We start from the raw sequence: 13,496 nt of genomic DNA on the forward strand, positions 1-13,496 counted from the left end.
ACAAAAAGCAGTCACCTGCCAGAGCCCCCAGGGCCTCAAATTTGTACATTGTTCAAGTCAAATAGGCTTGATTTGCCTCCTGATTTAGAACTCTCACAATGATAGGCTTTGATACTATTCATTATCTTGATTTTTATGCTGAGCATTAGGCTAGTTGTTTCAGAAATTTGTGATACTAAGTAAACACATGTTTGCTTTCATCCTCCTCCAGTGCTTTGTTTAACAGATCAGTTCCGATGTGCCAGTGGGCAGTGCATTGGGAAAAACAAGAAATGTGACCACAACTTTGACTGCAGTGATAGCTCTGATGAACAGGGATGCTGTAAGTATGAAGTTTAAATACAAAACAACTACTATTTTGATCCACTTCCTAAGTTATCTTGCTTGTAAAATACAAATGATGGAAGTTAGCTTTATATTAGTTGAAATAAAGATAAATAGCTTACGCTGCTGTTATTCTGGAATTGAAGTGAGAGAATGAACAGAATAAACAGAATTAGGAACCAGACAGCATCCGTATATCACATTCTTTACCCCTAGCTACACCTTACAGACTCTCTACCATGCAGATGGCTCTTATCATGTGTAAAGAATCAGTCTTCCTGCTCAACCTTCCTGATAGACTAGGCCACGCAGACTTCCCACATGGTTGAGACCATCCATACAGTAGAATTTTAATGGTACAGCTGCACAATGCCATTTTTGCAACGCTCCCATGGCTCCAAATGGCATGTGCTTCAGCTCTTAACTCTCATCATCTAGTTAAAGAATACTTTTATCCATTCTCAGGAGAGCTAAAATGTCCCCTTTCAAGCATCTCTGTACAATTCCATTAATCCCATCAGTTTCTTGCCACCTCACTTCTCACTTAAGCTAGGAGCAGATATTTCATCACATCCTACATCTCCCACTAAAGATGTGTGGCAAGTTAAGATTCATAAGGGATCAAGGTATTCGATTTCTGGGAATGGAGGTTAGATGACCTAACCTGGGGAGAAAACAGCAAAGACCTGATGAAGAGAGCACAGCAGAGGTTATATTTTCTGAGAATCCTCAGGAAAAACAATCTCTCAAAGGACCTGTTGAGAGATTTTACCGTTGTACTGTTGAGAGTGTATGAACTTATGGTCTGTGTGTGTGGTTTGGGAGCTCACAGTCAGGGAAAAAACAATGCTGTCTAGGGTTGTAAAGACTGCGGAGAGAAGAACTGGGTGCACTCTTCCCACCTTGGATCAAATCTATGCTTCCAGGTGCCATAAGATAGCTGCAGAGATAGCGCAGGATAGTACACACCCCGGAAATGATCTCTTTCAGCTTCTGCCTTCTGGAAGAAGGTGCAGGGTTATAAAGACCAGGACTAGCCGCCTGAGAAACAGTTTCTACCCCAGAGCCTAGGACTTGCCGATCAGAAGGTCGGTGGTTTGAATCCCCGCGATGGGGTGAGCTCCCGTTGCTCGGTCCCTGCTCCTGCCCACCTAGAAGTTCCAAAGCACGTCAAAGTGCAAGCAGATAAATAGGCACCGCTCCGGCAGGAAGGTAAACAGCGTTTCCGTGCGCTGCTCTGGTTCGCCAGAAGCGGCTTAGTCATGCTGGCCACATGACCCGGAAGCTGTACACAGGCTCCCTCAGCCAGTAAAGCTAGATGAGCGCCGCAACCCCAGAGTCGGTCACGACTGGACCTAATGGTCAGGGGTCCCTTCACCTTTAAGGAGTCTCTATGGGAGTTATTGTAGTTAAAATGGGGTATCAGAGTTTTTAGGGGGCTAACCAGGTTGGGATAGCTGGCATAGCAGGCTTGTTGGGTTTTGAATGTTTTATGTAGATTTTTCAATTTTGTTGTTCTGTATGGAACAATGACAATAAAGATTATCGTAATTGTATAGAGTGGCAGGAATCTAAGGTTCAAGTTATTTAAAATGTGTATTTGTTATCTCCTTACCTTTAGACACAACAGAGGAACCAGCCCCGCAAGCCACCAATACAATAGGTTCTATCATTGGTGTGATTCTCACAGTTTTTTTGGTTGGTGCTATGTACTTTGTTTGCCAGAGAGTATTGTGTCAGCGCATGAAAGGGGATGGAGAAACAATGAGCAATGACTATGTCGCACATGGACCAGCTTCTGTACCACTGGGCTATGTTCCTCACCCAAGCTCTCTCTCTGGATCTCTTCCTGGTTAGTCATCAGACATACAAGCATTTTGGAACTTTGTTGTCTCTTATGTTCTGTCTGAATGAAGCTTCTCATAGTTTTGCTGATGTGTGCCAACAAAACAATGTGAATTCTGGCTTCTATTTTTGGCAACTGGACTTGCAGAAGCTGCAACTAGAATCCTCAAACATTATTTTTATAGTCAATTGGAGTTTTATGCACCACCCACTTCTTCCACTGGCATAAGTGTGGCCATTCCTAGGCTCAAATATATCCCAATTAACAGTTTACTGAAGCCCTAATAGGCTGATAGGAGTGGTGCTGAAAAGTGATTAAAGGTAGACCCGGTGGTGTTATTGTGAACTCAGAACAAGGGTAGGTGGAGTGTGCCATGTGGAAGTATATGTTTTAAGACTTACCAACTAAAACATCCACTCTAACTTTCACCAGTCTGGTGCCTTAGAGCTTTATTGGACTGCATCTTCCATCACCCCAACTTAGGTGGCTAATGCTGATGGGAGTTGTTGTCCAGTATAGCTGGAAGGCACCAGGTTGGCGATTGCTGGTCTAGTCCTTTTGATTGAGTGCTGGCTTTCCTCCTCCATCTTCAGATCATCTTGGCAGGAATTAACTGCCTTCCAATAGCACTGTGTGTAGTAGTCTTTCCTAAAGTACATGCATACGCCAGACCTGGACACATGATCTAATAGCAACTAAAGCTCAATTATGCAACCTGTGTAAGTTATGCAAATTGAAAACGTTTGTATGATTTCTTAAGCTTTGAATATTTACTTTTGCCGTCATTACCTTCCTAGTAAAAGTGGGTGTCCAGTATGTGGGTGATAGGACAGACCAGGAGGGATCTCCTTTATAGACATTTACAAACAAACAAAAAGCCCAAGCACAGGAACTGAGGACTGTCAGCAAAAGTTGATAGCAGAGAGACTGGCGGGCAAATTGCTTCCCTTCAACCCAGGACCCCAATGGAAGAAGGGTCATGTAAGCTGTGAGTTGTCACTTTACAGTTACTGTATTGTGTGAATAGTAGAAGTGGCCATGCAAGCAGGAAGCCCCCACAGAGCTGACCTCCAAAGCAGCAGTGTCACAGATACTGGGAAGATGTGTGGGCAGGGTGACAGTGAGGGTGGGGTGGCATAGGAGTGCTGGACTAGCCCCACCTCTGCATCCAAACCACTCTACCCCCACCCCATCCCAAAAAGTGGCAGCACCCTACACAATCTGCAGGCCTAATATTCCATTTTTCCCAGTGGGTTTGCTGCTCCTTTCTCACTCTTATCCCCACTCGGTGGTTTAACAAACGTGTGTAGAAGTGGTACTTGGTGGAGATTCTTTAAAATGTGTAAAGCCCCCCTAAAAGAGTAGTTATTCATGTTATTTGGAGAAAATATGGGTGCTATTAAAGCTTGCTTGGGCATATGGTCCCTGCTATCCAGAATACTATTGTATTCTATATTGTCTTGTATACTATCAATGTTGTGAATGTTGATTAGTTTTCTTTCTGTTTTAGGAATGTCCCGTGGCAAATCTGTGATCAGCTCACTCAGTATTATGGGTGGAAGTAGTGGACCTCCATATGATAGGGCCCATGTTACTGGGGCATCATCCAGCAGTTCTTCAAGCACCAAGGGCACTTACTTCCCTCCAGTAAGTCACTTCTGATAAACTATTCTTTCTGTAATTTGTTGCACTGCTGAGCCTAGCTCTGAAAACTGGACCATAAAGTCTCTTTTTGCAGCACAAGAAAAGGACAAAGTTAGGTCAATATTCTAACAAATCTGTAATGTAATATTGAGCAGGAAAGCTAAATATTAGATAGCTACTTATTATATAAATATTTTTTCTCCTTGGAGCTTTCAGTTTGAAGGCATAGTCTGAAGGTACACAATATAGCAAATTTTCTGAATCTAAGAAGATTTGAATCTGATCAGTGCCTTGATGGGAGACTACCATGGAATTCAGGGTACACTTTCTTAAATTCCACTATGGAAATAAGACATATAAATGAAGTGAAATAAAAGCAAATGCTTCTGAGCAGTAAAAATGAGTAGTGTGTAAAACACTAGCATTTCCATATACCTACAGGATCACATGTACATACACATGCCCCCCTGACTGCTTCAATTGGTAGAATTGGCACAACTACAGGTGCCACATAATGCCCATTCTGCATTTGTAAGAATGTGATTGTTTAGCATGGCAGTGCCTGCACTTTGGAACTCCCTGCCTATTGCGATCAAGCAGTCACTGTCACTGTATTATTTTCTGTGCCTGTTAAAAATGTTCTTGTTTAGACAAGCTTAGGTAAAGGTAGAGGTACCCCTGACCAGGTCCAGTCACAAACGGCTCTGGGGTTGCGCGCTCATCTCTATAGGCCGAGGGAGCTGGCATTTGTCCGCAGACAGCTTCCGGGTCATGTGGCCAGCATGACTAAGCCGCTTTTGGCAAACCAGAGCAGCACACAGAAATGCTGTTTACCTTCCTGCCGGAGTGGTATCTATCTACTTGCACTTTGACATGCTTTCGAACTGCTAGGTGGGCAGGAGCTGGGACCGAGCAACGGGAGCTCACCCTTGTTGCCGGGATTTGAACCGCCAACCTTCTGATTGGCAAGCCCTAGGCTCTGTGGTTTAGACCACAGCGCCACCCGCATCCCCCTTTAGACAAGCTTAGCCAGATGCTTAGAAAGTTGAGGTAATCTTAACCTGTTTTAGTATTTTAACTTTTGTATGTTTTAAAGTATGGTTGTGTTTTTTCTCAATTTTATTGTTTTATAGCTTTGAGGGTTTTGGGGTTTTTTTAGAATCAAGCAGTGTATAAATTTAATTAATTAAGTAAATATATATGACATTGCTCAAAATTCTAAGAACCCCCCCCAAAAAAAAATCAATACACTTTTGAAAGGTTCAGTCGTGATTCAAAATGGTGTTTAACAGTAGACAAAAACCTGCTCCTTGATCTCAGCGACTGTCAAAATGGTTACAATATATTATGAGGTGTCATAAAGAACTGACTGCAGGCCTAATCTTCCTTGTTTTTCCAGTGGGTTTGCTGCTCCTTTTTCACCTTTATTCCCACTCTAGGTGGTTTAACAAACCTGTGTGCACAACTTTCCAAAATATATACTAAATGGTAGAAGCTAGTGCTGTGCTTACTCAGGATTGGCTTACTACTGCTGCTGTGCTTAAAATATTGCTTTTAAACTTTGTTATGGTTCTGTTAAAATTGTGTCCCCTCCTCTCCCTCTCTCTCAAAAGATTTTGAATCCTCCTCCATCACCAGCTACTGAGCGTTCACATTACACGATGGAATTTGGTTATTCTTCAAATAGTCCATCTACCCATCGATCGTACAGGTAATTTTATTATTTGCATTCATTGGCACTGTAGTGTGGCATTTCGAATAAGTCTACTAAACCTGTCTAGCCCACAAACATTTTTACTCCATACATGGTGTGCATGTAGTCATTTGTAGTAAACAAATGTCATGCGGAAAGAAAAGAAAACTCCCATCTAGAGACTGCCCTGGCTTACAGGGTGCTGTTCACAAGCTTGCACCTGTGCCAGCTGCTTTCCTAGCAGTGAATCAAAGGCACCTTTAATTCCCAATATTTGTAAGCCCATGGGCTGCCTTTGGGATGGCCAATAGGGTTGTCTTTTGGGGTAGGCATATATGCTTCCCGAGCCAGGACAGTATCGAAATGGAAGGCAGAAGCAGTGAATGAATATACCACTCCCTGAGCAAATAAGATTTACTGAAATTTCATGCAAAGCAGGTCTTTCCTTGCACTGTGGAGGCTACACAGGGAGCTGCCTTCATTTTTCATTTAATGCAAAAGCTGTCTAAGGAGAAAAACATAAAATGTGTTTGGACCTTTCCAAAATGTCTTTTTATTGTGCATTCATGACTATTTGTTGTGTTAATAATAGGATCAAGGCAGTTAAGCACAATCTCACTTTCCATACTGTTTGTGCCTGCAAAATGTTCAGGACTGACATACTGCTTCATTTTCCTATCAGTGCATGTCCCATAGTTTCCTGCTGAAATCCTGTAACTTTTTATACCAGAAATAGCTCAGATAGCTCAGTTGGTTAGAGCATGGTCCTGATAATGCCAAGGTTCAATCCCTGTAAGGGACAGCTGCATATTCCTGCATTGCAGAGGGTTGTACTAGATGATGCTCAGGGTCGCTTCCAACTCTGATTCTGTGACATGTTCTGGGTTATGTTGCTGCTTTTGTTTTGATCCTGCCTTTGTTGGGCACATATTTCCCTTCCAGATGGCAGTAGTGCTGTAGTGCTCTAACATTGGGGAACCATTGCAGGACAACTAATAAAGTGAAATTGATTTGTGGATGGTGCAATATCAATCAGCCATCAATGCACTTTTATTGCATTGCACCAACAGCATGTGCGGGAAACACCCACCCCCACAAAAACAACCCTTTGCCTACTGATCATATTGGCATGTTATATGGTCAAGGAAATCTGAGATTCCTTTCAAATGTTGATTCGTCTTTCCTTCCTAACTCTTTTTTCCTTCCCATCCCAGTTACAGGCCATACAGCTACCGGCATTTTGCCCCTCCCACTACACCATGCAGCACAGATGTTTGTGACAGTGACTACGCCCCCAGCCGTAGAGTGATGGCAACTGTGGGAAAGGGTTACACCAGTGATTTGAACTATGATTCTGAGCCTGTACCCCCACCGCCCACACCACGCAGCCAGTACTTATCGGCAGAGGAGAACTATGAGAGCTGCCCACCATCTCCATACACAGAACGGAGTTACTCTCATCACCTCTATCCACCGCCCCCTTCTCCTTGCACAGACTCCTCATGAGAGACTCCCTCCCTCCTTTGACTGCCTCCAACCCACCAGTGTAAATACTAACTGTCCTTATCAAGAGGGGGGAGGACATGAGGCAGGCTATAGTGTGTACAGCTGAAAATTATTCAATGAGGGTGGGGGTTATATTGCATATATCTTGTACAGAAAGGGGGTGGGGAGAGAGAAGGTTATTTATATATTTTCCTAAAACAGTTTGCTGCTTTGTGCCATAAGAAAATTTTAAAATTTGTATACGAAGTTTGTTGTTTATTTTTCCAAATGGAACACAAGAAGATGCCTTAAAATTTGTGAAGTGACTGAGCACATAGGGAAATAGAAGGATCAAGGTTGTATTGCTGTTCAATGAGCCAAACACCAAAAAGGAAAAGAAGAGAGCTTTTGACAAGGAATAGAACTAAGGGAACCGACCATAAAGCAGCATATATAAACGTCTTCAAAGAGCTGAATAACCTCTGGCATTTGCTCTGATGGACCAGCAATTCAAATTAAAGCTGAAGAAAACTGATAACTAATGGTACATAAACCGGACAGATAACTAATGGTACATAAAGGGCTTTATTCTCAGAAGTGAAATCATGGATGCTTATACACTTTTGAAAATGGCACCTTTTTGCTTAATTCACATTTTCTGAAGTAGCCAAGTTGCATCATTTCTACGTTTGTCCCTTTCTAGGTGTTCTATCATTTTCTTGGCTGTGGTTATGTTTCAAGTCGCTATGTGTGTGCTAAAAAGAACAATATAGGTGTTCAGTGGATTGTGACTGTTTATTGGGTGCCACAATAACCTTCTGAGAGGAGAATAAGGAGTGGGCCTCGAGCTTGCTTACTTCTTCCCTTATGTCTCCCTGCTCCATTTTGCAGGGCCAGGAAGGTCTCTTTGTTAGCATCTGTCTGCTGTAAGAGAATCGAGAGAAGGAGTGCACAAACTTGAGGACTGTTCCTAATTCCACCACCATGTTAACTCTTTGGAGCTGACTAAAGAATGAATGGGCCTTTTGTGAATATGTAAGTGTGTGTGGGTGCATGTGTGTGAGAGGAGTCTTTCCCCCCCCCCCCTTCCTTTCCTGGCAGTACAATAGGATTATGTTCTACCAGGTCAGAGCTATTCCCATTATAAGACAAGGGTAATTATACCTGAATACCTTTTCCTGCCAGCGCTTTAAAATGTTTCAGTGCCCAGAAAAGGTGTTGTTGTATAAAAATATAATGACATCATCATCATCATCATCTAGATGTCATATTTATAAACTATAAAATTTTACTTTCAGTTCTTAGTTTAATGTAAATGAAATGTTATGTTCTTGCAGTACTTTCAGTGTCTAGTGAATACCGCAGTATACAATACTTACATATATATTTTAAAATGATATTTTTCTTTATTAGGAAACATTTAAGCGTTTTTCATTCAGGATGCACTCTGGACCTCCTTGGTTGTTTGAAACACGTCTTCCTGTTGAAGTAACCCAGTCTTTGCAGTGCGATTTCCACTTCCTCTTCTATGGCAGAAATTCAGTTCTTAAGCATAAACTGCTGTGAACAACAACTTTTTTTACCATCATTCTTTGCCAAAGTATTTTGTTATCTATCTATCTATCTAGTTAGTTTCATTTTCTCTACAACCCTTCCCTGATTTGGAAGGGGTGCCAGGGCTTCATTTTATGGTAGCTTTACATGCTGGCCAGAAATCAACATGTGAAAAAAGCTTTTCTGAAGTTCAGGCTTTGGAACTTGGACAGCTATCAGAAAGAGGCTACAGTGCCTTTCTGCTAGAATAAAAATAATAGTATTGTTACACTGATTGTAAATAGATGTCAGGAAATCCCATTATTTTCACTAAGAGCTGTTTCATACATTTTGTGGAAACCATATTAGCCATGATTGCACCTGCATTACCACATTGGATGCTGAACTAATGAGAAAAACACAAAATTGAGATGTGTGTTTTCAAATACTTGGGAATACAGAATAGACATGTCCCGGAAAGTTGCAATGGGCTACTCCTCCTTAGAGCCTCCTCCTATTGTATTTAGAAATAAATCACAATTTCATGCTTTGTGTCATGTAGGAAATACTAGTATAATATCAGCATGGGCGTGGCAGCCACAACTACTATATAAAAGAAGCCCATTTATGTCTGAAAGTTTTCAGGCTCCAAACATGACCTGCCTTTGAATCTGTAAATTTCATGGGGTTTGGGTTTGGTTTTTGTTGTTGTTGTTGTTGTTTGCTAACTTGTGCACTGTTACATTTCATTCTCAGAAGCTCACTTTTATTTCAACTCCATGAGCAACCTTGGCATGTGGAAATCTAATGGATGTACACTGTGTGCCTGAAGAAGCTTTAAAGGAAATCTATTTGTATTCTAGACCTAAGTGCATTGACATGGAAGTAAACCTAAATGAGTTAAATGAAATTTGCTTCTAAAGTTATGCTTGTCAGGATTGCAGGCCAAATTTTGGAATTAGGCTTTGGTTTCAAAGGCTAGCTTGTACATTTCTACATGCCCCCCCCCCCCAAAAAAGAAAGTGCTGAATTACAGGAGCTTCATTTCACAAACTTGGAAGTTATCTAGCTGTCCATTTTGAATTTTTGAACAGAAAATATTTACCTGGGATCACCTGGAAGTTGCAGAATAAGGAAACTTCATGCAGTACCTAATCTGTGAAGAATATTTGAGGTTGAACAGAGGCTGTACTGCTGGTGGGAAGTTGACATCTTTAAGTGAACACCATTCTGACTGGGAATTAGCCCATATAAAATTGCACTGGGGAATTCAGAATATTGTGTTGCTTTATCTCAATCCAAATGTTTATACTGCGTTGGCAACAATCTTCTTCTTGCAAAGTGTGTATTTGTGCCAATTTCTTTTACAAGGTGGTTGAGCTTATGCTGTGCTGTGCTATCTTCTTTCAGTGATGGAGCCAAGATTTCTTGCCTCCTGTGCAAATTCATTTAGATGACAGATAACTGTCAATTTTTTGTGGTGCACGCAGGACAAACCCTGGAAAGAAAGCCACTAACTTAGAGCAAATGCTATGTTGAGTCAAGCCAAGGATAAGCTGTTTCGCATCTCTGTAGATCAACAGTTGCATACTAAAACAAATCAATCTAAGAGTTGAATTTACATTTGAAGATGAGCAAGAGCACTAAGAATAGAATCTTTGTTCTTGTTTATAAAATTGAAAGTGCAATAATATAATAAAATAAAAAGAATAGAATGAAACCATTCTAGGTGCCTAGCTTGTCAGCTTGCCTTGCACCATTTCCTCCACCTCTGTGCAGTGTAGTGTCATGGCTTGACTTTTCCTGTAATGCTCTGTTCATCATTACCCATGTTTGCCTATAGCAACAGAAGGGCCAAGAATCAGGGAGAAGGCTTGGCTAGAAAGAAATACAGGGTGGAGGCATCCAAAGTCACAGGAGAAAATTACATTTATTTGCGGGTGCTCTCCCACTTTCTTCAGCCTAACGTGTTTTGAGTTTAACTCTTCACCGGAGGTAGAGAGGTAGTAGTCAGTCACTTTTGGTTCCCTGAACCAGGGAGCTGCTTTCACTTAGGAGGCCATTTATACCCAACAGAAAACTTTCTCCTGGCTTCTGTTTTCCAGTTTGTCCATAGTTTTCATTAGCTGTTAGGATCCTTCCCCATATCATCCCCACAATTTTATGAAAGATTGTGTGAACAGGCTTCTTGTGCATATGGACCTATGCAAAGGGCAACCAGGTCGCAGGTTATGGAGTTTGGTACCACAAGATGTGGTGATGGCTAGCAACTCTGACTGCTTTCAAGGGGAATTGGACAAACCCAGGGAGGCTGTCAGGGGCTAGATTATTATGTCAGCATATAACCATTAAGGCTTTATATGCAAAGTCCTATTGGTTATATGCTGACTGCAGAGGCATCTGGTTAGCCACTGTGAGAAACAGGATGCTGGGCTGGGTGGGCTCTTGGTCTGATCCTGCAGGTCCTTCTCTTAGGATGCATGGGCATCCATTTGCCACCATGCGAAGACAATCCTTAGTCAGGCAGAGACCACAGCATTCCATATAATCAATATTATTTGTGTTTCAGTTACCAAGTGTTCACATTTGACAAGTGTTTTTAAAATAAATACCTGTCTAATAGACATTTGCAGAAGGTATTTCTAAACTTCCTGATTGTAGCCTTTTCCAATTCTGCTTTGGCAAGATAAAGTCAGAAAGTTAAGTTAATCTTTCTCTAGTAAAAACAAAAAAATTCCTTCCAGTAGGACCTTAAAGACCAACTAAGTCAGTTCTTGGTATGAGCTTTCGTGTGCATGCACACTTCTTCAGATACACTGAATGCATGCACACGAAAGCTCATACCAAGAACTGACTTAGTTGGTCTTTAAGGTGCTACTGGAAGGAATTTTTTTGTTTTGACTATGGCAGACCAACACGGCTACCTATCTGTAACTTTCTCTAGTAAAGACTTTGTGAAATATTTATCAGAAAAGCGACCATGATGAGCACCTGTATGATTGATAAGAACGGGCAACTTCCATTTTATGATATAGTATCATTTAGCTTTAATTGCTAAAACAGTACTCTACATTAAATTATTTTACAGCCACAGAAAAAATATTTATATTTATTTAACTGGGTTCCCAGTAAATGAGTTCTGCAGAAAGCTATTTAAAAATAGTTTCTAGATGCAGTAAACAAAGTACAAAGTTTTTATGTATGAGACTACTTTTAAAGTCTCTGGGTTTGTTTTTACTAAAATTAGACTGGGGGGGGGGATGCATGATGACAGTCAATCATGAATGCTACTTTTTATTTAAGAGATTTAGATTTTTATTTTTAAAAAAGCCAAATAGGAAGTTGAATGATCCAAACCATAGGTCACAATTACAAAACAGAATGCATGCAAAACTATACAACATGCATCCCACTACTAATGGGATGTTTAAGTAAATGTGCATAGAAACTGTAAGTGCATTTTTTTATTTCCATTGATTTCAGGGGGACAGAAATATGTATGTTTCAGTCTTTCCCATTGCAATCAATAGGACTAAAAAGAGTGGGCTTTTCACCACACAGATATGTTACATGCTCCAGGGTGAAATCTGTTAGTTGTTAATTAGTGGAAAGCACCTGTTAACAGGAATGACTGAATTTTGTAAAACTGTACTTGTGATGTTTGCAGGCAAAGTGGTAACTCCAAAATCTGTGTGCGAGCACAGGCACTCTGAAATTTATTTGTCTCTGTCCATTTATGGCAGTTTTCATTAAGGAGGGCAATTTTTGTCTTGAAAATACTTCTGGCCAAAGGGTGTCAGCCTAAACCATGTTAAGGACGTTTTTGTCTGGCATACATTTTAAACTTTAAAATGGAAAATAAAAGAGATTTTTTTTGAGGGGGGAGTGGAGGAGAGTTCACTGTTGCAGTAGAAGCATTGGATGCCAAAAAGAGGTTAAAAGGATGCTGGCCCAGAGGCCTAAAACAAGAAGGCAGGGGAATCTTCCAGTCAAATCTACCATTGCCTTTAGTCAAACTGGGGAAGGGGTGGAGTCAGTATATTTTCACATATGAAGACACCATAAGCTGAAGAAGCCTTGTTTGCAAAGTGAAGGATCTGGTGCTGCTTTTAATATTTTAAATGCTCACATCTTGTAATTTTTATCTTTCTTTCACTGTCTTTAAAATCCAGTTAGTGTGATCATAGACTTATGTATGATGGTGCTTTGCAAGGATGTATTTGTTATAATGACCAACATTTGGTCAACCCTACTCACTCATTCACTAACACTTTTTTGAATTGTAAAATAAAAGTGCTTTACTTGCAAACTGTATATAACCCTTGTACAAAGTTCCCATCCCCCCTTTTCAATTATTACTATACATGGAGTTGTAACAAATAAAATGTTGATTTTTTATAATAAAATTGAATGGAAGATAAATTTATTATATTGACAGGACACAGGAACTTACATATGGCTAATTAAATGATCTATGCCTTTTACACTGTGGAGGGGTTATTGTTTTTGTTCGTTACTATGTTTTGTGTTTTATATTGTAACCTACCCTGTGATCCTTGGCTGAAGGGCTCTAGTTAGTTAGTTAGTTAGTTAGTTAGTTAGTTAGTTAGTTAGTTAGTTAATAAGAGCTTATAAACCTGAAATGACAAGACAAAAGAGCCAAACTGATGTGTACAGTGAACATCTTTCCCTGAAGTATGTGCTATACTTTAACTTCTCATTCAATTTCATTGAAACACTGCAAGATGGAAGCAATAAAATAAGCTTTAAGAGGCTGCACCTGTAGCAAGAATAGATCTGCAGATATGGATATTATACATAAATGCAGCAGACTTCTTTTCCATAGGGAATAGCATTTCATAGTGAAGATGTCACTATAGAGAAGAGCTGCTGTAGCCACCCCCTATCTGCAATGATAATTTATTAAAGTCTTAAATATTGGCAGAATGTCTGTGTGCGGTAAGCCTGCTT

General features: G+C 40.6%; 1 protein-coding gene across 2 annotated transcripts in view; it reads left to right on the top strand.

Annotated features, from left to right (window-relative positions):
* Positions 1–12,931, top strand: part of LRP6 (LDL receptor related protein 6) — a 100,411-nt gene extending 87,480 nt beyond the window's left edge. For both annotated transcript variants that reach the window (XM_083738713.1, XM_083738714.1), the window contains exons 19-24: positions 212–322; positions 1,946–2,176; positions 3,681–3,817; positions 5,428–5,525; positions 6,722–11,244; positions 11,470–12,931. In XM_083738713.1, coding sequence (XP_083594839.1) covers positions 212–322; positions 1,946–2,176; positions 3,681–3,817; positions 5,428–5,525; positions 6,722–7,013 — 869 coding nt within the window. In that variant the 3' untranslated portion in view covers positions 7,014–11,244; positions 11,470–12,931. The remainder of the gene's footprint in view (positions 1–211; positions 323–1,945; positions 2,177–3,680; positions 3,818–5,427; positions 5,526–6,721; positions 11,245–11,469) is intronic.
* The last annotated feature ends 565 nt before the right edge of the window (positions 12,932–13,496 follow it).

Source organism: Podarcis gaigeae, assembly GCF_964106915.1.
Source record: "Podarcis gaigeae genome assembly, chromosome: 5".
Classification (NCBI taxonomy): Eukaryota; Metazoa; Chordata; class Lepidosauria; order Squamata; family Lacertidae; genus Podarcis; species Podarcis gaigeae.